The sequence below is a fragment of the Mobula hypostoma genome, chromosome 9 (genome assembly GCF_963921235.1).
Source record: "Mobula hypostoma chromosome 9, sMobHyp1.1, whole genome shotgun sequence".
Taxonomy (NCBI): Eukaryota; Metazoa; Chordata; class Chondrichthyes; order Myliobatiformes; family Myliobatidae; genus Mobula; species Mobula hypostoma.
In genome coordinates, this window is record NC_086105.1 from 111,738,558 (window position 1) to 111,765,932 (window position 27,375).

The 27,375-nt window shown below is 40.8% G+C and overlaps 1 protein-coding gene and 1 long non-coding RNA gene across 13 annotated transcripts in view; one reads left to right on the forward strand and one right to left on the reverse strand.

The window, feature by feature from the left end:
- LOC134351959 (uncharacterized) overlaps nucleotides 1–6,256 on the reverse strand; it is a 37,759-nt gene extending 31,503 nt beyond the window's left edge. The window contains exons 1-2 of one of the 4 annotated variants that reach the window (XR_010019304.1): nucleotides 5,954–6,256; nucleotides 101–223 (exon numbers count right to left, since the gene is read on the reverse strand). This is a non-coding gene — a long non-coding RNA (uncharacterized LOC134351959). Of the gene's footprint in view, nucleotides 1–100; nucleotides 224–2,689; nucleotides 2,796–5,953 lie in introns of those variants that run through there. The other 3 variants (XR_010019302.1, XR_010019313.1, XR_010019309.1) reach the window with 3 other exon arrangements.
- tnrc18 (trinucleotide repeat containing 18) overlaps nucleotides 1–27,375 on the forward strand; it is a 227,082-nt gene that overhangs the window by 51,481 nt on the left and 148,226 nt on the right. For 5 of the 9 annotated variants that reach the window (XM_063058915.1, XM_063058920.1, XM_063058922.1 and 2 more), the window contains exons 1-2: nucleotides 6,880–7,051; nucleotides 8,681–9,010. In XM_063058915.1, the coding sequence (XP_062914985.1) occupies nucleotides 8,809–9,010 (202 nt within the window). In that variant the 5' untranslated portion in view covers nucleotides 6,880–7,051; nucleotides 8,681–8,808. Of the gene's footprint in view, nucleotides 1–6,640; nucleotides 6,768–6,792; nucleotides 7,052–7,096; nucleotides 7,235–8,680; nucleotides 9,011–27,375 lie in introns of those variants that run through there. The other 4 variants (XM_063058917.1, XM_063058919.1, XM_063058918.1 and 1 more) reach the window with 3 other exon arrangements.

Genomic DNA, 27,375 nt, shown 5'->3' on the forward strand with positions numbered 1-27,375 from the left:
CACACACAGATCGGGTTTATTGAAAACCTCAGGTGCTTATCAAGATTAGGTTTTCGAGCTTCACCCTCTTTTTCCTCCTCCGCAACTATCAAGCACCAACCTTGAATCACTTTTTTGAATTGTTTGTGAAACACTCCTTCCCGGTTCTCTAGTCGGATGCTCTGATTTATGACCCCGGGATTAAAGGGTGTTCTCTGTGTTCGACAGCCGCGTCATCGCTATCCTAACATAGAAAGAAACACGAAAATGCTAAAGAAACTACATTGCATGTGTAAACGCGACTGTGCAGTAGAAAAAGGAGCAAACTGCTACATTAAAAAAAACATCTTACAAGGCTAATACTGTATAAACCACTGGGAATTTTTAGTAACTTCTCGGTTTGGTTTAAAGTGGCCGTCAGCAAATTGATAGAATGGGGTCGCTGAAGTTACCACGTTAATAAAAGGGCGAGCGTACGGAGTTGAGTTCCGTTAACGATTGGGCAAGGCTATTGAAATTTGAAATGGCAGCAAATGACCTGATCCGAGTGAACTGGGGCTTTTATGATACGCTGCATCAGCTCCAAAAAAAAATGTAAGCGGGTGGACCTGGAATCTATCAGTTTGATCAATGTGCACCGTCCATCACTGAATCGGTACCTCGTCTGTGGCTGTGCGGTTGCATTTGGACTTTCTTAGTGTACTTTTTGTCAAATTGAATTAGCATGTACTGGCGACCTACTCAGAGACAAAATAAATTGCCCCTCTAAACAAACTGGACCCCAGTTAGGATCTTAACTCTTACATTGATGGTGGAACTTATTAAGAAAGTAACTTATATTTAAATTGTTTTAATTTCCTTGTGTTTTATTTACATAATATTCCACAAGACTTTACAAAGTAGTAAAAAAAGAGAGGGAGTATTATGTGGAAATCAGTAGCTGTTGTACAAGTAAAAGGTGTAGCCAACCAGCGATATATTTGCAACAGCTGTAGTTAAAATCCTGCACCGTCCAGTTATCTTGCAATTATTGTCTGATGATTTTGGAGAAGATACTTTACAATATGGAAAATCATAGGTAGAATTTGTGATGAAGTTTTCAAAAACTTCATATAAGCCCCAGTGATGGGTATAAGGATAATGGAGCATTGGCTCAGGAAATCTCGTTTACTGGAACAGCTAGGAAGGAAATCTGCAAGCTCTCCTTGGAGATTGATTTGGTTGAAACGCCAACTTTAACGCGAATGACAAGACGAGAATATCAAGGTGTATCATGGTATTGAATTGTGTCTGTATTATTTATCAGTTCATTTTACAGGACAGCCAAGTTTAATTTCGTGGCAGAAAGGAATTTTGTTTTGTTGTGCAAAGCCTGCTCTTAAATCCCCTCTAATCTTCAGCCTCTTATTTTAACCACTCCACCCCTTCCCCCATTACAAACACAAGCGCGCGTGCACACAGACACACACACACACACACACACACACACACACAAGCAAACAACCATTTTTTGTTTGCACAAAAGAGATTCTGGAAATCCAGATTTGCGACGGAATTAATGAAAATACTGGAGCGTTTATCTTCGATGCCAGAACGACAGCAGTCCACGCACACTCGCCAATGAGGCATATTCGCACTCAAGGAATCGCTAATCACAGTCCCGATCTAATATGAAACTAGCACCAGTCGTTTCCAGTGGAAAAAGAAACAGCGAACAATGTGCATTTTGTTTATCTCGCTGTTTATTTGGCTCCACTGGCAGACCAAAGAACTCAATGGTGATTCATGAGATAAGTTAGCTGTCAGGACCTCATATCTAACGACTGTGACTTTACGTTTTTCTATTCTGCCGTTCTAAGACAGAGCCATATTGATCCAAGTTCTTTCGGTTTTCAGCGTGTTCGTTTGAAAAGTCATGCCGTTCTAACGTAAAACGTCCCTTACTAGGTCTCCCTGGATAGAATTTCATTCGACGAGTCACCACGTTTATTAGACTTTGAGATATGCCTTTTCCAGTTATTTATAAATCTGTATGCAATTGTTTTGAAAAAAATGTTCCCTACATTAAATATTGCCGACAGTTCTAAAATCCAATTGCTTAAGGGTTAAAGAGCATTCGTTGGGCACGACATGGCAAACCAGTAAAGTTTATTTCATTGTTGCCGATTACTTAATAAAAAGACAAGCTTAAATTCCACTCACAGCCCATAATACTTGAAACTAAAGTGACCGCGTTATACCCGGCACGCCACTCCTGAAACAAATGGTCTGTTTAATTGCGATTTTTAAAATTTTGTGATCACATTGTTTTCATTACTTTAACCGGGGGAAATTACTGGTTTGCCAACATCCAGGCACACCGGAGAGAACACAAATTATAATCTAGTTAGTTTGCCGTAAGTATTTTGGGTTTTTTTAATTGCTGTCGCCGATGTTTTCCAATTACTTGACTGTTCACCAGTACAACAAATAAGTCTAACACACTTAAAGCCAGAAGGGGAATCAGCGATCGCACGCGTTTATTAAAGAGCCTATAACACGCAAAGAAAGGTTTGAAGATCTATATGCCAGTGTCATCCTGTAATGAAACCAGCATAGTTTTGTTTATAAAAACGCACAAAAGCATAAAAATAGAAGCAGACTTTTTCCGGTTTACCGAAGTTCAGGTAAAATTGCTAAATCCGCAGCTCCCCCCAACGTTCCACCCTACCTTAGAGTAACCGAAGTTACAGAAACGTCTAAACAAGATACAGAAAGAATTGTGTCAAAGGCTGATTTGTTGACCGCTGAATCATTTCATTATCTCAACGCGCCGGTTCGTTTTATTGACTTAAAAGAAGTAAGGCTTAAAACACGCCTCGTTTTGTCAACCCCACCCCCTTCAGTTGAATGTGAAAGGACAGCCACAATAGCATCCTTATCTTCAGATAGCTTCAACCAGTTCATTCCGGTTACTCTGTGAGCTGCAGATAGGCCGTTTCTGATATCGCAATGTAGCAAAGTAACGTTACAGTGGTATGTGTACTGTGTTTTACAATGTGGTCATGTTGTAACTCATGACTTAGTCTCAGTACATTAAGTTTGCCAAGAATATGAAACAGAAATGCTATATATTTTGCAGTCCACTGTGAAATGATACCGCCGCGTATTATGGAGCAAGCACTTGGTTAATTATTGTACAACAACATTATTGTTAGGCAGTGTTAGATTTATCTTAGCAACCGAAACGCTGACATTCTATTTATAATGCGCATTCGTCTAATCGCGCCTTTCCTCCAAATATGCTGAAGCATGTAAGCACGCGGTCAGTGTTTTAATTCAGATCGATTGTACAGGATCTGGACGGTGACAAATAAATGGGTTGAAAAAAAAGCAACGCCCTAACATAATTTACTGTGGTCAGTCCGGTGAGATTTATTGCCGCCACTGCACCTCTGATCTCGAGTTTGGTGAAGAACTGTTTGCAATGCAAATATCCGGGGAAATTAACTGATTTAAATCAATGAACGTGCACACACTCGCACACAGGGAGAACATATTACATTTACCCTGGCAAATATAAACGGTGCAAAGTAGACATTATCGATTGCGGCCCAAGGTTACAGAATACACACACCCCAACCTCCATTCGTACAAATTACACAAACAGATTAAAAATTTTGCTGTAAAGTTAGGGAGAATTTTACTCTCGTGAACTCAGTTTTCAGTTGCTCAAATCAAAAGCTGAACCGACATGTTCATCAATAAACCAACAAAGTTCTTCAGAAAACTGACAGTCGCGCTTTAAAAGCTGAAATGTATGTGCTGGGAATTGGGGTTGAGAATCCAGCTCTGACTGAGAACGGCATTTCACTGTCCGTTGTGGATCATAATTATAAGACTTTAAAATTAATATCAGAAAGCCTCACAGGACTTATGCCATAGGAACAGCAGAGAACTCAGAACATAGTATACTGTAGTTGGATTATCAAAAACTATGTTGATTGACATATAGGGACCTAAAGCAGCATGCCAGGCAGGCGACGGTCTTTAAAATAGACTTACAACTTTGAAAGTTTTATTACATCCATTTCCAACCTTCTGGAACAACATACACCGTGGTAACAAGATCACCTTCTCTAAATTAATACCATTTTCCCCTTCCACGATGTTTTATAGCAGGCATCAACGATTCGAATCAAACAATATATTGGTTTGAGGTTCAGACCTTGCGGGCAATAACTCGGGAGTCAGTAGTGCTGTTTACATAGGGCATTTGAAGCGACACGGCCATATCAGCTTAATCGAAAATATTAGGTACATATTTTTATTTATGATTTATTTTTACTTCTGACTTACTGGCGCCAAGGACACTGGCGTTGCTCAAGTCTGAGAATCAATGTTTTACTTCTTAAAAAGGAAAACACCGGAATCTGTGTTTATTTTTAAATCACCCTCGGATCAGGTAAAGGTTTGCTAAAGTTGCCAAATGCTGTTATTATAAGCTATGACGCCCTTTTCTAACCTGCATTTTTTTTTTGTTGGCGTTTAAAAATTCATCAGCTAACTCAAGATCTATACGAGGACTGTCAGTAATTACGTTCTTCTGATAGTTCAACCACGGCAGAACTTGGTTTGGATGAAATAAAAACTTATAGAGTCAAAATGACCTTGCACTCCTTTTCTGGACCACAATACAGATTTGTTTTCTGAGAGTGACCTTTTCACATAAAGCTGTGAGAGCCACTCCAGCCAGCATTTACGATTCAAAAGAACAAGACCCACTGCAGAATATCCAATCCGCAAAGAATTTACCCCAGCCCATTAAAATCTGAATGTTAAACATTTCATATTAGAACCAAGACGCCCCATTTCAGCCTAATTACAAATGTCCGTTTGAGACATTTGGAAGAGACGGAATGGTAGAAACCAAAGTCCCTCTGAGCGCTCCCTTTCAGGTCACCCGATACAGTTTTAGAGCGATTTATCTGTTTGGGGACGGGGGTGGTATATTGCGAGCAGAGAAAGTCGCATCAATTCGTTTGGCAAAGTATCCGCATTCCCCCTTTGTAAAAACCCTCAAGGCGCTGTAAAAAAAAACTCGAATTGGGGCCCTTCCTCTCGCCGCCTGAGCTGCTCTCCCAAATATTGATTCAATTGCTTTAATCTTCCAAACAGCTTTTTCTTAGGTCCTGGGGTGGGGGGGCATGGGGGTAGGGGGGAGAATTTCGACTGTCGGCCCACCCTGGATTCCAGCGGTTTCCACCCTCTATCAATTTTGTGCTATCTGAAATCTTTGCCAAGCAACGACTTTTTATTTGCCTGTAGGGCTTAATTTTCTGTTAAAAATTATTAAACGTGAGTTATTTGTAGAGCGCGGAACAGTGAGAAATAGAAATGAACATTGTAGAAAGTGGGAAGAAGGGGCTTTTTTCACTTTTGCAATCGCCGCATATCTTTCTAACTCCAGCACCCTGCCACGTGTTATTAATGTCTGCCAGACAAGCAGAGAAATACATTTGCCAGCAAACTGTAACTCGCCACCGAACGTTTGTCACGTAAGCAGTGCTATTTACTGGGGCTTCGTTTAACAAGTATTAAAAAAGCCTTCAACTCAAGGTCGAACTCTCAACCAAATCATTGTATAGAAAACACAGCACAATAAATATAGCCGGGTAACCTTGCAGGCTGCTGTTTGCCCTTCATTACCCATTCCTCAAACATGGCTCCCAACTGACCGAGAGTATTATTTTATATGTATTAAAAACATGAAATCGCACAGCCGCGGTTCAATTTGTCATCCACACACACATGACGCACTTAAAAGATCAATTAAAGCATCATATAGACAGCCGTATCTCGATTATTGAACAGAAAATTTAAAAAAATAAATTGCAATCCCGTTTGTCGATCCAATCATGGACACCACCAACACACAAAGACACATGGATATCTACAACTCGTTATTAACCGGATGATTTATTGTTATACATACCTAATCACATTACAGCTTCTGTTGCATCCCAGTATATTAAACATTGAGTCACACACTGAACAAAACCAGGGAAAAAATACACGCCGTGCTACACGTAATCAGTTGTCTTAAGATTCCTTGGTAGACAAAGAATTCACGGACCAAGCATTGCATTTAATTATAACATGATGGGATGCAATACATTGATTTTCTACATTTTTAAAATATAGCAGCGTTTTTTTTCTATTAGAACAGAAAGGAAGGGGGGAAATAAATTGGAAGGAAGCTGTCAGTCATTACTGCTCCATTGATCATTCACAATCTTCTGCATTCTGCTGCTGCCATCAGTCAATCCGCATTAATTGCCCCTCCCCTCCCCCTCTCTGGGCGTCTCTCCCTCTCTCGCTTTCTATCTCGATCCTGTCGCCAATTTGAGACAAACACAACGCTGATGAGTCCTTCAGAAGTTGCTTTTCTTTCATTCGAGGCGCGATTGTGCCTGGGAGATATTCAGATGAGCTCTTCCAAACATTCAGACGGTTGTTCCCCTGGCGCTCGGGGAGCTCATTACTATTTTAGTCCCTTTCCTTGTGTTAGGGAACTTGAGGAACTTGAAACCGCCTGAAAAAAACATGAGACAACACGGCGAGGCTGAGTAGTTGGGGAACTTGAAACTCCTCGCCAGATTCTTATTACTATTTTGATCATTCACGAGAGAATGGGCAACCTCGAAACCGCACTATACTGAGTACTATTGTGATCGTTCAATGCCGTACAAAGGATCGCCTTGAAACTTCCCGTGCTCTCTAATTGGTTTTTCAGGGACGTCGCGAGGGTGAGTTGGCCCCGGGCCAATCAGAGGCGTGTTTACATTGATTGATTGGCAGCTTCTTCAGCCAATCGTAGAGTTATTGACACGGTGTGATTGACAGGAGGCAGGCGATGGTGAAACAATGTGTGCTTCATTGCAAAAGGAGAGTTTGGAAGACTGGCCAGAGTTGAAAGAGGTTTTTGTATTTTGTTTTCTGTATGGCGATTCCAGAATTTGCGTTCACCTCTATCTTGGATTAAAATAAACTGGGGGGAAAACCTACTTAGCTGTCTGAATCGTCCATAAACGTGAGTAAAGTTTCACATCTAACGTACTCTTTAACTATTGTACAGGGTAATCAACCGTGCTTGTAAGACGTGAAGTAATGGGAAGGCGCGCAAACCGTGAAAAACATTTATTCTGGGCGTATTCGCACAAGTTTGGACTGGGAAGTGAGATTCTCCAGAACACTAGACGTTACTGGAATAGAGGTGGGATTGTTTCTTATATATTTTACTGCTGTCGATTGGGCTGTCTAAGTCTCTACTGAAGTTAGACCGGATTTTCTGTAAGAGCAAGACGGTCACTGCTATCCGCTTAAAAAAGATAAATTTTCATTTTATTGCTAAAAAGATAAGTGAAAATGACCAAATTTACACGTATATTAAGCCTTTTTCCCTAAAAAACAGAATTAGTTTTTTTTTGTGTTCCACGGGAGACGGGGATTGCAATTGATTGTACTCTTTTGAACAAATGCCTGTTTTTAATTAAAATCAAGATTTAAACCATCTCCCGAAACATTGGCCAAAGCCTGGATACGGAAACAAAGCTCCTAAAGGATTAGGTTGGCAAATGTAGCGAAAAGTTCTAGACAGAGAGAGAAAAAAAATCTTCCACTCTATCTGGAGATGTTATTAATGTCTGCAGCGCTTGCAGTAGATGTCTCAAAACGCCTAACTGCTGAGTTTAAGAAACCTTTGCGTTCTATATTTGCTGCTTTCGGCATGTTTCAGCATCGCGTCTTACGAAAGAACAGTGACTGGTGGGCATGAACTTGGGATTTTAGAAACTGCAAAAAAATCACAGTGATAGAACGATTGTACGCTTTGTTAAGGAAAGGAATCCGTCGATTCTATTGAATGGAACTTAGAATGTGTTTAATTAGAAAACGAAGGTGGGGGGACCTTTACTCCCGTATCAGGGTTATAGTAGTAGAGCAAAAAATAAGCTCGCATTCTATCATCACTACTGATTGTACTTACGTACTTCAGTTGAATTATTGAGCCTGAATGTATACAAATGCTCTAAACAGCTTAAAAGACGATCTTTTAGTGTTATGTTTAAAAAGCTATTGGTTTCAGGGGTAATCATCTATAATTTTAAGAAGCAATGCGGTTGCTGGTTTTGTTTCATAATCACCCGCTACTCTGGGCAGTTTTTTTAAAAAAAAGTATGTACCAACAATATACTTGCGAATCGGGAGTTAAAGTAAAAATTATTTTTGTCTGCTTTCTGCTGTCGAATGCACGGTGGCGGTGGCATAATTACGAACCGTACCAGAAGCAATATTTAGTTCTGTGGGTATTCGCTATGTCTTGCGTTAGCAATGCTCACATGAAATATCGGGCAGAATTTGAACTGAGCGACAGAGCAGCAGAACTCTCGGTGGCAGATGTAAACTGTATGGTCCAAGATCTAACATAGATTAGAATTTCTATTTAATAGCGAAAAAGCATGAGCTGTAAATGACGCCGATCCTTAAAGAGGAAAGGTTTTGAGTGTAACTTGAAACGCACATGTAATTTTCTCTGTTTTTTTATGCCAATAAAAGCCACATTTTCCAATTCATTTGAGTTATTGTAAGAAGATGCGTCTGAAACATGGATTTAATATTTTAAACTGTACTGAACGTACTAAAGTAGTGCTTTTCTCCACAGATGCGGTTGAGAATGGCTCAAAGGAAACCTGATAATGTGGTTGTAAATCTGGGGACTATCTAGTATCCTGAATTAAACAAGAGGGATTTGTTCCGAAGCAGAGTTGATAGGAATCGCGCTGAATTATTATGGATGGGAGAGATTTCGGCCATCACCGAACAGTACACGTCCCGTCTCCTCTGCTCACCGGCCTGAGCATGGAGCCGCATAGAGTCGGCGCTGCAAGCGGAAGGATCGTCTCCACAGCCGGCCACCTTAGCTCGGCGCTCGGGTCTCACCTTCCCCCGGGGAAGTACCTCTCTTCGCCGGTTTCGGTCCACGGGCATTCGGGTAAGTTCAGCCTTGTCTTCCTCCAACAATTCTCAATGTGGTTTTTGTGTGCTTTATAAAGGTGAATCTGTGTTAAGTCTGAGCCGCCTTAGACCTGAAGGAATTGTGTTTTGTATTTTCTGAGAGAAAAAAACAATGATTTTTCAAAACCACGAGGATTTGCCCAGTAGACGGGAGTCCTTTTATTGACGAGGGGAAAACGGAACCGTGTGGGAGATTCCAAGGGTAGAAAAAGTTTGCTTAAAAGTTTTGTAAACTTACTTTTTTAAAAATCAAATCATGTGATGCACCTATTTAATGCGTAAATTATGCCAGCACATTATGGATATAGTTCTTAATAATAATAGTTCGGGTCAAATGTCCCCTATCCAGATCTCATTGACTGCAATCAGGTGTTCCTAAATAGTTTCCCCTTTTCTTAAGTGTTAAGCGCATTCGGAATGGTTTTTCTTCCCGTGAGTTGGTGGTTTTTTCTCTTGTGCTTGGAATCAGCACAGGACAGGCAGACAAGAAGAAATCACAAAACGCTGGAGGAACTCAGCGGGTCAGGTATTAAAAGGGTCTCGGCCCGAAAAGTGGAATGTTTATTCATTTCCATAAATGCGGCATGATCGCTGAGCTCCTTTAGCATTTGGTGTGTGTTGCTCTGGATTTTCAGCCTTTGCGGAATCTCAAGTGTTTACAAAAGAACACTCAACTGTGTGGAATACACTGAAGGAAGGGCCGTTCGCTTGGAGCTTGCTGTTGCGTGGCGCGTTATAACCGAGAGCACCGTGGTTACTTGTGGTCATTTTGTTGGTGTGCTGAGCTTTAATTAAGTCGAGCGATGCCGATGGAAAAAGGTTCGAGTATATAAATTACATATATACGCGCGTACGTACGTGTGTGTGTGTGTGTGTGTGTGTTTGTTGTGTAACTATATGCCTAAATTTGAAATCCGATTAAGTTAGCATTCTAGAAGGGAGACAATGCGTGCTATTAAAAACATTACATCTGGGGGCTGAGTTTATAGCTTCCCTGGGACGGATTTGGTTTTCTGTTTTTAAATGTTACCTCTTTACAAACGGTAAACTGCTCCCTCGTTCTGCTGTCTAAACTACCACAAGACTGTGTTTCGGAAGAAAAACATTTGAGAATTTGATTCTGGGGTGTATACACGTCCTTTTCAGAGCTTTCAGTACGAGCCAATTTAGCGTTTAGGTACTCTAAAAATACAGGGCGGTTCAAACGGAGAGAAAATGTCATGGACGAACCCATCACCAGGTTGAAGATATATAAACATACAGAGAGAGGAGGTTGCAGAAACATTGAATGTAATCTGAATGGCTAGGAATTTCAAATCGGATTAAAGTACAAGCAACTATTTTTATGGTGAATTCGAACAAATATTCACACCTTTGTCCGGTGGCGTAGTTCTAATTCTCTTTAAATGGGTTCCCTTTGGTATGTAAATCCACACAAATAAATGCATACAGCATTCTTGCTGGTGGATTTTATCGTTTCGGTAGAAAGATATTTTAGATGGAAACTTCAGGCTAGGTTTACAGGGACAGGAATTCTGTTCAGAGTTTGTGACATATCACATACTGACATTTTTCAATCGATTTATTTAGTTTAGAAAGTTTGTAGCTGGTAACAGATAGCAAAACGCTGTGGCGTTCCCAAAAAACCGTCAAACATCAACCGATGGAAATCTTGACTTTGCGACGTAAGATAAAAGGTGATGGGTGGTGGTGGTGGTGGTGTGTGTGTGTGTGTGTGTGTGTGTGGGGGGGGGTGCTTTGAAGGTGTTGTTAAGAGTCTATGCCAACTGGTTAAATGAATTGTAAATGTTTCTCGAGGAAGCTGCGGCTCACTGACTACTTTTTCCCTCAAGCATGCAAATTGTCTGACATTCACGCTTGTTAGGGATGATTAGAATTGCGCAGATTGAAAGTGCACCTTTGTGTGAAAAAAGGCCGGTGGAGCAGCGAGTAGAAATCGCCAACCATGACATTTGTGAAACTACATTCATTTATTGGTATAAGTATGTCTAGCTGACATGGCAAAATGATTTGTAGGCTGTGGTGATTCTCTAAAGTCCAAAAAGCTACCGCGCGTTCACCTAAAAACTGCATTATAGCTAATATTTAAGTGCGCTCCTTCATTTCAACAGAGTTACTAAGGTCTGTATTGTTAGCTGTTTACAATCAGAACTTCACTGCTGTGTGACTGGTTAACTGGTCATATTCTGAAGCAGCTGTCTCCCACTGACCATTTAGCAAATAGTTCGGTTAGTTCCCCCTAATTCTCAGCTTCCCGGTTGTGCGCGAGCACGCATAAGCGAGTGTGCTACCTTAACCATTCTGCAAATATCAGAAAGTTCACTTTATCAGCGTCTGCTGTACTCTGAAAGGAATAGGGATTTAGTTCATGTACAGGTAAAACCAGCGCTGAAACATCACGACGATTACAGCTAAAAAAAATAGCTATTTGCACAGCTATTTGGGACTTCGCTGGGTGGTACACGGGGCTGACTACCGAGCTATTTAAGCGTTTGACGGGCTCTTCGGTGATACTGAGACTTATAATGAGGATTTACTAATTTCACTCGGGCAAACTGAGATGAGAGGCATATGCATGATGATTTAAGGATTAAGTAGGTTGCTCAACCAATCCACCTCAGATAATGCACCTGGCAGTCATAGTGTTAATATTGTTTTTTATGTAATATGAAATAGTGCGATTGTACGACTGTCTCATAGGAAATGTTAATTTCGCCAGATTTAAAAAAAATCATTCCAGCTAAATGCAAGTGACTTTTAAGTTTTCAGTTTAATAATTACTCGGAGCTGCAGGTTTCACTATCATTACGTCCCACCGCATTATCTTAATGAGTCTTAAAATATTAAATTATGGAGAATGGTTTCAGGTTTAGGTTAAGGACTTCGATGACTTTACCATTGGAAGGTGGCTGTGCATCAAAATTAAGAATACTTGGTCATATTTATTTTAGGCGACATCAGAGTTGGAATAGGTAGCCCCGAGTCATAACGGCTTGGGCAATTCTCTTGTAGCATATGCAAAAAGTAGAAATGGAAAAATGGTAAATAATTAAAGACATATGCGCTGTGAGCTCAGAGCTTAATACATTAATATCTGTGTAACTAATGTCTGTGAGATGGAAGGGTAGGTAGGGTAATACAAAACATTCTAGCAGACTGTTTAGACTGGGAATGGCTATTTGTAGATGTGTTGACAATCTTACAATTGCCAGAAAAATTCTATTTTTAAAACAAGTTTTTAAAGCTTAAAACTTCTGGTAGGACATTTCAGCGCTTGAAGGACATCTTTGCGATGGTGGAAGCCGTCAGCGGACACACCCCTGGGCCTCGCCTCTGACCTTGGAAAGTACAATACTAAAACAGAACCATGCTTTTCTAAACTTCGTTTTCAGTCTGCACAACTGGAAATTCATATAAGCTGGTAACCGAATCAACCTATCTAGCACGTCATTACTATATTAATAGAAAGCTCTGCAAAGTCAGTGCGTTGCAATTCCCGGTGTTTAAAGGCACTGTATTCTTTTTTAGTGTCTCATTTCTCGGCAATGAGCTCTAGACGTTTTAAAAATTAAACAGCGGGTTCTTCTTTTTAGTTCCCTGCCCTTTTAACAAGATCAAATTCTCATCAGTTCTGGATTTAAAGGTTCGAACTGCGATACCAGCCGTGACTGCATGGACCGGTTCTGTACCTTTAATTCATTTTACCGTAATTAAGAGCGGGGAGGTTTAATACAAGGTCTTCTTCGGGCATTTTAAAGGATGTGCCATTTGGTCAGCGAGGGTACTGGAGTCAAGTAAAATCATCTCTGTGGTTCCCTAGGCAAAAGTGGATCCGAATGCCAAGAAGAACCCCAGAGATCTATTTTAACCCTTGTCGGCCAGGCGGAAGATTCTTTCAGAGCATTGCAAATCTGGGGTCGAGGTTTTCGTCTGCAGAAAGAAGAGGATGTAAATGACTCATCCACCTGGTTGAGCCGAGGGATATTGCGAGTATCACCTCTTAATTTGCTCTGATTTAGTTTTGTCCCCCCACACTTGAAAACAAAGGCTGCGCCTTAATTTCCCTGTGGTATATTGGGACACAAGACAGCGTGGCCCAGTCTCTGATCACTAGCCTGAACCTAGCACTGACTGATCAAGTGCCCAGAATTTAAAAGAAAAGTTTCTTAGTCGGAGGATTGGCATGATAGATGAATGAGATGATCGTAAATTATGTCCCAACCATTTCCAAAAATGGAATTTGCTTAGTGCTGGTTTAACCCTGAAGAGTAATCAGTGTTTTAATCCAGGAAGTGGAAGAGATATGTTTCATTCATCTTCCCACCTCTTCTGCAATCAGAAATCATACCGGTAGGATACAAAGTCCTGTTCTTGAGGCTGCCAAACTCTACAAACATCAAAGCATCTGCCCAACACATTTTTAGATAAATATTTCAAAGGCTGTTCCTGTCTCACTAGTACATTAAAATGCATGTATTCAATGGGTGAAAAGAATGTAAGGTAACTGAAGTAGTGTGGCAACAGCCAGTACAGACTAGTTGGGCCGAACTGCAAATTTTGCGTGTTTTTATCAAGTGTTACATGAGAAATGTGCAGACAGGTGTGACAGTGAAGGCGAGTGGGAATAGACAGCGGGATTTAAAAAGATCTCGGAGGAATACCGATCTCCGGACACGGGCAGAATTCGAGCAGCATTCCACTGATAGGGTTTGAGCAACGGATAAAGGCGACCTAGTTTCAAGCGCTTCAACCTAAAGGCATCTGAAACGCCAGGCAGCCTTCACTCCCGCAGAAATTAATCCTGGTGTTCGGCGTTGCAAACCAAAAGCCAAAACAAAAAAAAAATGAGGACACTGGAAATCTAAAATAGGAAACAAAAACACTGGAAACACAGTAAGTCAGGCGGGAAGTGGAAGAAGAAAAAATATGGAAAGGTGCGATGGAAGGTCATTGACTGGGCTTTTCTGCCATGGATGCTGCCTGTCATTGAGTACCACAATATCAGCTTCTAAATCGTCTTCAGGTCCACTTTCCGCATGCACTGGTACATGTACACACACGAAGATATCAGATCGTTTAAGGAAACTGCATTTATATTTTATTTGTTTGCACTGGATTTTCAGTTTACACAACTGAGATACACATGCTCAGTAAAGTCGATGTGTTCCCATTTTGAACCGGCTCTGCCTTACTGATATATCACTGATGTGCAGGCTCGCTCCATCTCTCATAATTAAAACAGAAAATGCTCCGCAAGTCCAGCAGCATCTGAATCGCACTGAGGGTGTTGGGGGCGGTGGGTGTGGAGCACTGGTTTTCTTTTGTTTTTTTTATTTGTTAAGATGCAACGCTGAAGCTATTCCGGGCCATCCAGTTGCCGCCCACCAACTCCAATTTAACCCTGGCCTAAACACGGGACACTTTACAATGATCAATTTACCTACTAACCGGTACGCCTTTGGCCTGTGTGAGGAAATCGGGGCAGTCGGAGAAAACTCACACATTCCACGTTTTGTTTTGTTCAATCCTTTGGCAGTTTATAACCCACTCCTCGCCGAAATTGTTTAGATGTGGCAAGGAGCTGGGAAGAAAGAGCAGGAGTTACTCCATTTTAAATAAACTGCGGTTGGACTATAATCTCGAAGTATTATTTGTCCTCAGATCTGTCTGGTATTCGCTAATCTCACTGGCAATTTGAGGTACACCGATTGCAGCAGATTAGCTAAGCACTTTGAAGCTGAGATCGAATGTATAATTGAAAGATTTTATTCTCCTAAAGCACAGTTTACAACCATTGAAAATAATTGGCAACGTGCCACATTTGTAGCGGAGTGCCTCTGTCAGTTTCGCGTCAGTGTCGTCCTGGATATTTCCATCGACCAATCCTTGCACTGGGCTACTTATACGGTGGAGTAAGCAAATAGGTCACTGCGCATAAGTTTGAAGCATTGTGCCAGAGAAATCCATGAAGCTCCAAAATGCAAATTACTTTCACAGATTCGTGTTAAGGGACCTTTTATTAAAAAAAGGCTACGCGTTTTTTTTTTGATTATGCCAACACAGGATAGAGAATTCGCGATGAAGGTAAAATTCAGTGCGAGACCACACCCGGTTGAAATCGATTTGAATCAACAATGAGGGTTCCAAACTTGAGGGTTTTAAAAGCCAGAAAACGCGTCAGTATGTTAAAAATAATTATGTGGATGGTGATAATAGAGTTCCAAGATCCAGGAGGAAAACTCAGTGTTTATTTTATCCAGGTTCTTAATGTTTAATCTCCTCTCACCAAATGGAGGGTTTTGTACATTTTACAAAAAAAGAGACCTGCTGATCTGGAAGGCGGCGTCTGGAAAGATGCTGAGAGCTGAAACGATACCAACTTCCAACGGGGAATTGGGGAAAATTTCACGGAACTTTTCAGTTTTGTAGAGTGGGCCTTTGAAAGAGCCGAATCTGGGAAGATTGGAGAGCAGCCCCTTTCTGGGTTGCGTCAGCGAACCAGCTAAAGGGATGGGAGACGCAGTTCTTTAAAATATTCGAGCAAAAATGTTTTGGTCGCTTGAGCATTTGCTGCTGCTTTGTCGATTTTCACGTGCAGTCTTTCCAGGTTAATACTGCTATTTCCTCCGTCCCAACCCCCAAACACAATTAGATTTACTCTAATTTCCTCAAGAATATGGGGCAATTATTACTGGCAATTTCTCAAGTAGTTGTGGTTTGAAGCGATTAACAAGAGTACAGTATATAGTCTCAGCGCAGTGGTGACTATATGAGAAGGAGGCATGGAGTGCTTACCCATCTATTCTGTAACATTTGCAAGATTGCTATTCATTTGGAAGACCCTGCGCTTAGTTCCTGGACAATTATTTGGCAGGCGTTGATACCGGAAAATAGCACATCAGCACATCACCCCCCTCCCACCCCTCCTTTATTTGTAACTGGGCATGAAGCTCGGGTATTATTGTAGAAGTTGCATCATGGTAAGTTTTTATGTGCCCCCAGTCAGCGGTCAAGTCTTATTTTGCAAGGACACCGTGTCTGGGAGTTTTCGGAAATTCCTTCCTCACATTAGCCGATTTTCCGTCGCATTCTAGATTAAGAAGCATGCCTCCATCTGTGTATCTGTGTAGACAGCGGGACACTAGCGCAAAAAAAAATGGGGGGGGATGTGGGAGAGTGAGAGAGACCATAAATCAAGCGAATTTACTTGTGTTCACAATCCTCCAATGTCAATTCCCGATTTTGGGCCCAACTTTTGGCCCTGGGAATTCCTCTCCAAACTCTTAACAGATTTCCTTACAGACGATCTTCATGAACAAACTTATTTGCTCCGAACGATAATACTCAGACTAAAAAATAACGTCTGACTATATGCTCTTGTCAAACACAAGTGTTTGCACATTGAAGCGGCTGTATACGCTAGACTGTTCTAAGGATTTCTTGTTAGTCTGAATGGAAAAACATGGCGTAGAAGTCACAGCTTTCCTTGTCTCCTTCCCGCTTTTTTAGGACACTGCTTCACTGTTTTCGATTATGGCGTGTGGATAAACCAAGTTTTGTGCTGTTCTATCCATTATGACAAGGTGCCAGGAGGAGAGAAATTGAATGTCCTGTTAAATATCTGTACACAATTTACAGTGAAGAATCTGTGCAAACACAATCGCACATTTCATGCTGATACAGTATTAGTAGAGTGCGAATTGGAAGAACATTGGGAGACCCATGTCAATAATGAAGAATGTTGTTAGGACGTGGTAAAAAAAAAGACGAAATGTAATTTATCCATCTTCTCAAAGCCAGAGGGAAGGCCGTTTGTGTGCTTGGGCGATCTGGCTATGCAAAAGTACATCAAATAGGGATCTGTTAACAAAAAGGGGAGAGGAAATGTCATTGGCTTGGATTAAATGAGAACTGAGCTTCTTTCCACATTTGGAAAACTGCTAAATGCCATTACTCAGAAGCCTTGTATGTCTGTTCGGAATTATAATAAGGAACACGTGCCTTTTAAAGTCAAAATAAACCCGAGCCACCGCTCCAAACAAAGGCGACTGTTTGTGCGACCCTTTCGCGATTTCATTATTGATTAACCAATGGTTGTGGCCTGTTTCACCGTGAGGCGAACCCATTTTTCTCTATGTTTGAGCTTCGGTGAACGGGGTGCCTCAGAGAAGTGTGATTTGGCAGAGGGTGGGGCTTACCAACACTTGCCTATTTCAATTGTAATGGAAGTTGTTCCCCTGATCAGGGCTAAGTTCTGTACTAAAGGGAGGTTCCATTTTAAATACAGTACTGAAGTATTTTGGGAGGGGAGATTCTACATTTTTGGATGCCAGGTCCAAACTTGGCAAACTTTCCTGCACTTCATCAGATATTAATAATCTTTGTATTGACTTAAAAGGCAATGTCTGTTTTAGTAAGATGTGGATCACTGGCTCACTTCACCATGCTGCTAGTAAGTTAATGCAGGATGCCTGTACTGCAAACAGTAAAGACGTGGTTTACAGTATTTTAGCGGATTAGTGTCATTAACGTTGGGTACCCACAACTTTAATTAAAGCAGCATACATAGTTACCTGAAGTGTTTTGCAGTGATGGCATTTTGGTTATTTGCAGACTGTGCTATTGCTCTTTATATATTTTTATTACTTTAGCTTCAGAATATCACCCTAACCTATCACCCTTTTTGAGATATTTCCGTCTTTTTTTCATTGGATTCGCCCCATTTTGGCGGATACACTTAAACCTTTGAGTTTATAAGAACAGTTAGTTAAGCAGCTTATTTAAATGCAAACAAAATTACATGTTTAGTTTCATATTGGATGCTTCATTATTAAGAAGATTGTTGCTGAGATTTGCCCTACAGACATAATGGATTATGTGGAAGCATGTCTGGGCACAAGAGCAATTTTTAATGATCAAATTGGCAATATTGTAATTTTAATCTAGAGAAGCGACATCTCTAGAGCCCTGTAAACAAAACGTATGTGTAATCGCCCACACCGACTTGCACAGCTTGTGCCATCGACTACAAGGGATGGGAGAGACTAAATTCTCTGCTCCTTTTTTGTTTAACCTTCTTTTGCACATTGCGTTTTCAAAAAAAAAGCTGCAGTGGTTTAACACCGAAATAGCCAAGACAAATTTACATTTTTTTTAAAACCAAGAACAGTAGAATAACTAAAGCCTTTGTGGGAGGGATTGGGGTGGGGACCAAGAAAGATAGTTGTGTGTGTTTGGGTGACTGAGGGCAACTAAGTAAGGGGTGTGTGAATTTGTGAATGCTGAGGGGAGGGGATGGCGGTGTGACCGAGAAAGATACAGATGTGCAGAGACCAGGGTGCTTAAGGTGGTGAGAAACACCATATTGGAGATGCCCAAGCACAAAGCAACACTGTGCAACTGCCCTGCAGATACACCTATGTATCATTCTAAACGTGTACTGTATTTTTAATCCAGGCATCAGTTGTCTACCACGGGGTGCATACAGCATTCCAAAGTCAGAACACTCCTGTATACTTGTTGAATAGTTTTTGCTTAAGGTGCCGTATTGTTGAGCAAGGTGTTCCCATTCCCTTTGATTCGCTTTCTCCGGGATATCGGTTCTGGTGTGGGACTAAAGAACAGTCTCTCCTCAGAACACTATCAGTTGTACTGATGTATGTAGACCTTAGAATATCTACATACCATATTTTAAAGCATTTTGCCAGCGGTGGACGTTTATACATTTTGTTTACATAAATTAACAATGACAGGCAGGAATTAAATAACTTTGTAACGTCTTTCTGGGAGTCTCCACCATGGACGCAGAGCCTCAGCAGCCTGCTGTAGGCTTTTGTATTCTCAGCTGAAGAGACTGAGTCTGGCTGAGTGCTAGTAGCACTCCCCACTCCCCTTGGTCCAGGCTTGCTTTTAAGGAGACAGAAGACAGATTTCAACCTGACAGCCCATCACTTAATTACAGTCCAAAGTCCCCAGTGCTCAGATCTCTAGTTGCAATTTCTTTAAGCCTTTCTGTTCGCCCCATTTAACAGCCCCCCACCTCCACAACCAACTCTGCTCTTTCGCCTAGAGTTACATAAGAGGGAGGAAAGACTGAATAATGCATAAATCTGTTTGAAATGCATGCCAATCCATAACTTGGAAAGGCAGAAACACTGACTGTTCTTTCTTTTGCCTTTCATTTGCTAGGAGTCAGCAAATTGCTACACTTCTTTGCTGTATTGCTTTGGGAGTGGGGCAGTAGACAGCCCTCCTCCCTGTCACTTTGAATGTGGTGAGTCATTTAAGTGGATGAGCATTCATTTTTAGCCGATGAGCTCCTTGGTACAAGGTCCACTAATATAGGTTCCTACTCATTTTAGCCATCAACCCAGATTAATTAGGAATCCATGCATTATCTGTCTATCTCTGCCCATCTTCACTAGCGCAGTATTGGTCCTGGAAGTTTTACCCATTCTGCACCAAACTTAATGAAAGCGCTGGGAGTGCTCTTCCTTGGGACATCATAGTCATTTAGAAATAAGTCATTAGGAGACACGTTGGATGAGGTTTTGTTTTATTTTTAATGTGCTATCTTCACAGCTTGAGCTAAAATCAGCAGAATGTCTTGAAGTTTAATGTGCTGGAGATTCTGCTGAGGTTGAGCTGATCATTGCTAACTACCAACTACCTGGAATGCTTCCTAATTTGAATTCCATATTATTTGTAATATTTGTAAATATTTTTTGGGAAGGGACAGTCAAAGCAATGTTACTTATGTAGCTACCTAGTTACCTACATCCAGTTATTGTATATATAAATCTTAGAATGTATGTAGGAGTTAATTTGGTGGGTCATAAACTTATCCGTATTCAAAACCCTTCGCCCTACCCGGCTACTTTATAATGTTACTTTATACGCACAAAAATCTACCTTTGAGAAGGCAGCAAAAAAATTGCCAAAAGGGGTGGTTAGGTAATCTTTAGTGGGTTGGGGTTACATTGCATCTGGGGTGATCTCAAAGCAATGTGAGGTAGCCTTCCACTGAGATGCTCACAGCATTCTGCTTTAGATGCTGATGAGGGTAAGGCTGGGCTAGACTTCCTGACTGATACTGTCACTTTTATTTCAATGCACATTAAATTTTTCTAACATAAGAGCAATTAACATTATAGTTACATTTTTGATCCCTACATTGGTAATAAAAATATCTGGATGTTTAAGAATCAGTTTTCAAGGTAAGGGTATCACTGGCCAAGGCAGCACCTCTAGTTGCCCCTGAAAGGATGGACGTGAGTCCCTGCAGTACTCCCACTATTCACCCATGGTGCTGCAGACAGTGATCTTGAGGATTAACCAGCAGCAAGAAGTAGGCGGTCATGAATTTCCAAATGAGGTTGGGGTGTACTTAGAGGGGAACAAGGAGTTTCCTGGTCTCCTCGTTCCAAGTGTTGCATGGTAGGGGTTTGGCTGGTGCTTTGGAAGCAGTGCAAATTTAAAAATATTGTTGAAGATTATCAGAGATAAATATTGCAATCATGGTAAAACTCATGGTTTAGAAAACTGCTTCAATAGGCCCTAAATATTTCTGCCTCAGCCCAAATTAGAGGTTACCTTGGCAATAGTGTAATTGGTATCTAGGGAGCTATTTCTGCAAAAGCCTTGAGGCTTGTGGATCCTTTCTAGAAGAGGGTAGCTTGAAAGTGAAGACTGATGTGTTTTATTAACAGTTAGTAGGGTGTGTCTGTCAGCACCAAGTGTCTGTGACATCTCTCTAACACCCCATGACACAAAAGCAATCATAGCCTCCAAAAAAAAACTCTTTGGTCATGGGTGACAATGAAACTGGTTTCTATGTTATTTCTTTCTAATGTTGCCTGCTAGAAACTACTTTCATTTTTAGCTGATATTTTATGTCAATATCTGATCGATACAAAAAGTAGATATATTTATAAATCTCTGAAACAAGACAAAAAAAAAGGCACTGCCTAGGAAAGCTAGCAGTGTTACGAGAATAACTAAGTCTAGATCTATTTTTACTAGCTTTACGGTCACATGTATTGAGAAGATCTGAACATATTGATAATTGTATTTAATTGGTTAGGAGTAGATGTATTGACAAACGCAATATTTGGAATAATTTACTTCACTAATTAGATCTGACTGCTTTCCTTTCATCACATGGACGATGATCTATGCTAAACCAATAATATGAACCTTGAGGGTCCAGCTTCCAACCACCTTGCTTAAATAAAACTGTATCGACTTCCTCATTTTATATAGTTTTACTTTATAACCCTTGATAGCTCAAGAAGCTGTTCATATTCTCACCAAGAAATGTTAATAAAAAGGTTCTTTAAAAATGGACCGATTTTATCTACAGAGGAGGTTTTACGTGGTTTTCTATGCTGTAAGCCATGTGCAAAATTTGAAGGAGAAACTGGTTAGAAGTCCTGCCTTTTCTGGGTGATCATGTCAGCAGATGCATTAACTCCTTTAATGCTGTTAATAAGCAATTCAGCACCGGGGGGAGTTTGTTTTATTTTCTAATTTAATAACTATTTGCATGTAGCATTTTTTATTTATAAACATATTGCAGCAATGATTGTTTTTTTAAACATTTATACAAATGCACGTAATGGAATATTTTCTTCAAAATCATCAAGGCCTCACAATTTAATTTTTTTTTGTTAGCACCATGCAATTTTATGTATGTGGGTGTGATAATCTCATTTCTTTTGGGATTAATATTGAAATGTGTACAAATCCAGAATGGTGACTCACATGTGTGAAATGACATTTTGATGGTCCCCAAAGTAGCTTAAAAGGCAAAATTATTGCTGCAGTTGAGGCTGTGAACAGATAGGATCTGCTGTCTTCAAACACTATGAATGCAGCCTGGAAATCCTTTTACACAATCAAAAAGCCATAATAAATTGTGTGCACTTATTGTAGGAACCGTCTCCCAATTTGTTTCCATTTAAAGGCAAGTAAACTAAAGACTTTTTCTTAAAAAATGAAATGGAAAGTTAGTCAGAACGTATATAAAATGATATTAAATGCTTTTTTATTTGCTAGCTGCTGAAGACTACTTGGATATGTTTTGACAAGAGATTGTTTGAAAAAAAGCTAGCTGAGTATTAATTGCTTTGGTTCTTGGTGCTGCCCAGATTGTGTATGATCATTTATCAGTTCTATCTGCATGTTTGTGAATTCTGTCCCTTTTCAGCCTTGACAAGGACTCAGTTCCTTTATGGTGTTTGTGTTATGTTATAGCTTTAAAAGGCAATCTTTTTCTTGGCAAAGGTTTAATCGCCTCATCTTGGATTTTCTGTAACCCTTGGGAGATTGCATAATGCACAACAGCACGAGATGCATAATGTTTTTAATGCCTGCACTAACTCCGATGAATGGTCCCTTACATTGTGCAGAGGCTGAATCTGTTTCTCATCACTAGTCATGTACAAGATTATGCAAGTCAGTCTTAATGTTAACATTATAAAGCAACGAGAGGACAGAAGTGTTTATGTGTCTGTATTTACGTGACTAAATGTGTCTTTGTTTCCGGGCATGTGTCTGCATCTATTTTCTTAAAAAGAACCCCAAATATAGGCTATTTAGAGGAAGAATATTCCTTGATGATTTTAATCTTTTGAAGACTGGAGGTGTTTTGTTTCACCTCTAATGATAGGCTTTTAAAAATCTGTTCAGTTGAATTGTGCCCTGCTTAAATTCTGCTTTGTAAAATTTAGTACATATGATATATTATGATTTGACCATTTCAAGAAAGAGTGCAAATTAAAAAACAGCACATGCACATAATGGTTTTTAAATGATACCATCACCGTTTATGGAACCTTAAAGGATAATAGTTGAAGTGAAATAATGTGAAATATGATATTTTGTGACTTAAATAATCATTTATGACTTATTTTGGGGCTTTTGGCTTGGCGTGAGCTATGCTGCAGTGTGTCATGTAGTACATTGGCAAGAGAGGAACAGCATTAAGATGGAAATAGATACTTAACTAATCACTTTGTCCTTGACTGGATATGGGTAAAGTTCTACAGTGCCCATGTACTGTTAAGTTGATATACAGAGATCAACTAGCTGTGCTGCACAAAAAACAGTCCAATATATTTATAGCCTTTCAGTTTATTAACTTGAGAAATTGACAAACGTGCTAATGGAAAAAAATACACAATCTACTCGCGCACACAAGCCAATCCCAAATTCTGTGCACGGTGATGCTTGTTTTTGCCTGTTTACCTGCTGATATATTTAGTATAGTCCAAATTCTTGATTTAATCAGTAATGGATTGAGTATTGGATTGCAAAAATAATTGGCTGCCATACCCTAATACAGATTTATGAGTTCCCCCCCCAAAAAATAAAGGTGTTGTGTCTTAACAAGAGGTAACAATGATTTATTGCGCAATTCATCTGCAGGTAATAAATCTGTATCTGTTATTCTAATGAAAGCTGTGACCTTTATCCCCTTAGTGAAGGATTCTTTGACTTTTTAACATGGCATCAATTACCAAATTATGTTTCAACTGGAATTTGGATCATGCAAGATAGTGAATGTCTTACGATCTGTAACAATATTGAACTTTACAAGATGGTTTCTTTATACCTTCCCACTTCTCTATCCAGCCTACTGATATTTAATTCAGAAAGGCCTGTAAAAAACATATCCTTTGACCTTAAGAAGTTCGTTAGTTAGACTTTTAATATTCAACACCATTACAGCTATTATTTGAAGAAAGCACTTGTTCAATCTTCATTTCCCATGGTTCCTGAAGTCCCAAAGCTTAAAATAAAGGAAAATTGAACAATAATAACAGGCCTTACAAAATGTAAGGTTTTAATGCTTACAATATCTGACTTCTTTTTATATGTACATATGTACAATTAACAGATTTTCACTGGTGTATGTGAGCCAGAGTTAATATAATTTTTGATATCCATGCCTTTATTTTCTAAAGAGACATCGGAAATTTGGCTGGGGTATTAAGCCTCATTAACCCATTATCCCAATCCTCATAGACACACGTTAATGCCCCTTTCTTCCTGTAATTTGGCTAAGTGACTGCTTTTCATGTGGAAATTTCAACAATGAAATTTGGCTGGCTGGCCACTGCAAACTCAGTGTGTTCTTGCTGTCACTCTACACTCACCTATGTGTGATGAGTTAGGGTCACTGGGGGTGATTGGTATTCTCCCCACTGGCCTAAATGGCAGTGAAACCAAACAACAGGAATTCTGCAGATGCTGGAAATTCAAGCAACACACATCAAAGTTGCTGGTGAACGCAGCAGGTCAGGCAGCATCTCTAGGAAGAGGTACAGTCGACGTTTCAGGCCGAGACCCTTCGTTAGGACTAACTGAAGGAAGAGTTAGTAAGAGATATGAAAGTGGGAGGGGGAGGGGAGATCCAAAATGATAGGAGAAGACAGGAGGGGGAAGGATGAAGCCAAGAGCTGGACAGTTGATTGACAAAAGGGATATGAGAGGATCATGGGACAGGAGGCCCGGGGAGAAAGACAAGGAGGGGGGGACCTAGAGGATGGGCAAGAGCTATAGTCAGAGGGACAGAGGGAGAAAAAGGAGAGTGAGAGAAAGAATGTGTGTATAAAAATAAATAACGGATGGGGTACGAGGGGGAGGTGGGGCATTAGCGGAAGTTAGAGAAGTCAATGTTCATGCCATCAGGTTGGAGGCTATCCAGACGGAATATAAGGTGTTGTTCCTCCAACCTGAGTGTGGCTTCATCTTTACAGTAGAGGAGGCCGTGGATAGACATGTCAGAATGGGAATGGGATGTGGAATTAAAATGTGTGGCCACTGGGAGATCCTGCTTTCTCTGGCGGACAGAGCATAGGTGTTCAGCAAAGCAGTTTCCCAGTCTGCGTCGGGTCTCGCCAATGTATAGAAGGCCACATTGGGAGCACGGGACACAGTATATCACCCCAGTCGACTCACAGGTAAAGTGTCGCCTCACCTGGAAGGACTGTCTGGCCTTCTATACATTGGCAAGACCCGACGCAGACTGGGAGACAGCTTTGCTGAACGCCTATGCTCTGTCCGCCAGAGAAAGAAGGATCTCCCAGTGGCCACACATTTTAATTCCACATCCCATTCCCATTCTGACATGTCTATCCACGGCCTCCTCTACTGTAAAGATGAAGCCACACTCAGGTTGAAGGAACAACACCTTATATTCTGTCTGGGTAGCCTCCAACCTGATGGCATGAACATTGACTTCTCTAACTTTCGCTAATGCCCCACCTCCCCCTAGTACCCCATCCGTTACTTATTTTTACACACACATTCTTTCTCTCACTCTCCTTTTTCTCCCTCTGTCCCTCTGAATATACCCCTTGCCCATCCTCTGGTTCCCCCCCCCCCCCTTGTCTTTCTCCCCGGACCTCCTGTCCCATGATCCTCTCATATCCCTTTTGCCTATCACCAGTCCAGCTCTTGGCTCCATCCCTCCCCCTCCTGTCTTCTCCTATCATTTTGGATCTCCCCCTCCCCCTCCAACTTTCAAATCCCTTACTCACTCTTCCTTCAGTTAGTCCTAATGAAGGGTCTCGGCCTGAAACGTCGACTGTACCTCTTCCTAGAGATGCTGCCTGGCCTGCTGCGTTCACCAGCAACTTTGATGTGTGTGGCAGTGAAACCATTTTATCCCATCCTCATCTTGCAACTAACACAGCCAGAAAACCCAGGGAGCAGGTTGCGTTCAGCTGTTGTACTGACTATGCAAGGGGTCCAGGAGAGAAGTTCTATATATCTGTTTTGATTTACATAGTGACATAAAGAAACACTTTTTGAAAGGTTATCGAGACATTTAATAATGAAATGTCTGCGCTGAATTCCAGTTTGAGCTCAGTAGTCAAAGAAAACTGAGTATTTTAAGTGACTGTGATGGCTCCACGTGAACCAGTATTTTTGTAGAAACTTGTTGGTCATTGTGTAAGAAAAGATACTCCATACACCTTGCGTGAATCTCCAAGCCAATTTAATCAGTTCCAATAGAATGGGAGGAAAGGACGAAGCAAGTGTAAAGGGGGAATGAAATGCCAGACAAAGAATAGAAGGTAGAGTCAGAGAAACCATGATGGGAGAAGGGAAGTGTGGAGTGTACGTTGGAACGTATCACTGGGGGCAAAATGGCCGGTCTCCCGGTTATCATTTAATAAATTTAGTTGGTTGATGTGGAAAAGTTAAGAGCTGCCCTTTTGCTCCAAATTCTCTGCTAATCTAAAGTTGCTAAGAAGAATGCTGATGGGACATAGCTGCTGCACTGCCCAAGAACCTTTTTTTAAAAACATTTCCCAGACCTGAGAGAGTTTCAACACGTTGTTCAAATTTACGGAATCAGAGGTCCAGCTTTGAGCAGGCGTGCCTTTAAACCTTTAGCCCTAGAACTTTTTTTTCATGGAAATCTAAACTTGACAAAGGCAAAAGGTTAAATGCTGGCCGATTATACGGTTTCAGTACAAATTCTTTCAAGTGAATGCGAAGCACATGCCAAACATTTCAATCGAAAGTTGAGAATTTTAAAGCAGCACGAGAAACCAAGTGCACGAGGATCCTGTGGGATAAAGAGCAGCACTTCTTGGCCAAATTGAAGATGGATTTTTGTAGAAAGCTGCCACTGATGTGTTCTTATTACATGTTGAAAGGAAAAGACTCAAGTCAGATATTGTTACATTTCTCTAGTACTTTCCATGACCTCAACAAGTTCCAAAGTGTTGATCAGCCAAAGAAGTATTTTTGAAGTGTAGAGAGTGTTAGAAAGTAGAAATTATGGCAGCCAGATTGCTCACTGTAAGCTCCCACCTGTGGCATTGTGATGGCAACTAGATGGCTACTAATCTTGACTGAAGGTTGAATGTTGGCCAGGTATCCAAGATGAGCTCTATAGTCCACTTCAAAATAACGTCACAGCATCGTTTACATCTAATTGAGTATCAGGGCAAGCTCAAAAGCAAAGAACTGTAGACATTACAAATTGGACGTAAAAGACCATATGATGGTAAAGTAGTGCCGATGGAGAGAAAAACCGATTTAATCAGGTTGGAGGTTTTTTATCCGAATCAGGTTCTGAAAGGTCATTGAACTGAAATATCGACTCTGTTTCTTTCCCCACTTGCTGCCTGACTTGTTTCTTGCAGTTCAATTTTTACTTAATGGCAGGCAATGTCTTATCCGAAAGATGGCACTTTCAGAATTGTGGTGCTCCCTCAGTACTGCACTGGAGGTGCCCATCTCACTCTGCATCAGGGCCTCTGGACATGAACCTACAATCAGAGGCAAGAGTTCTGGAAATTA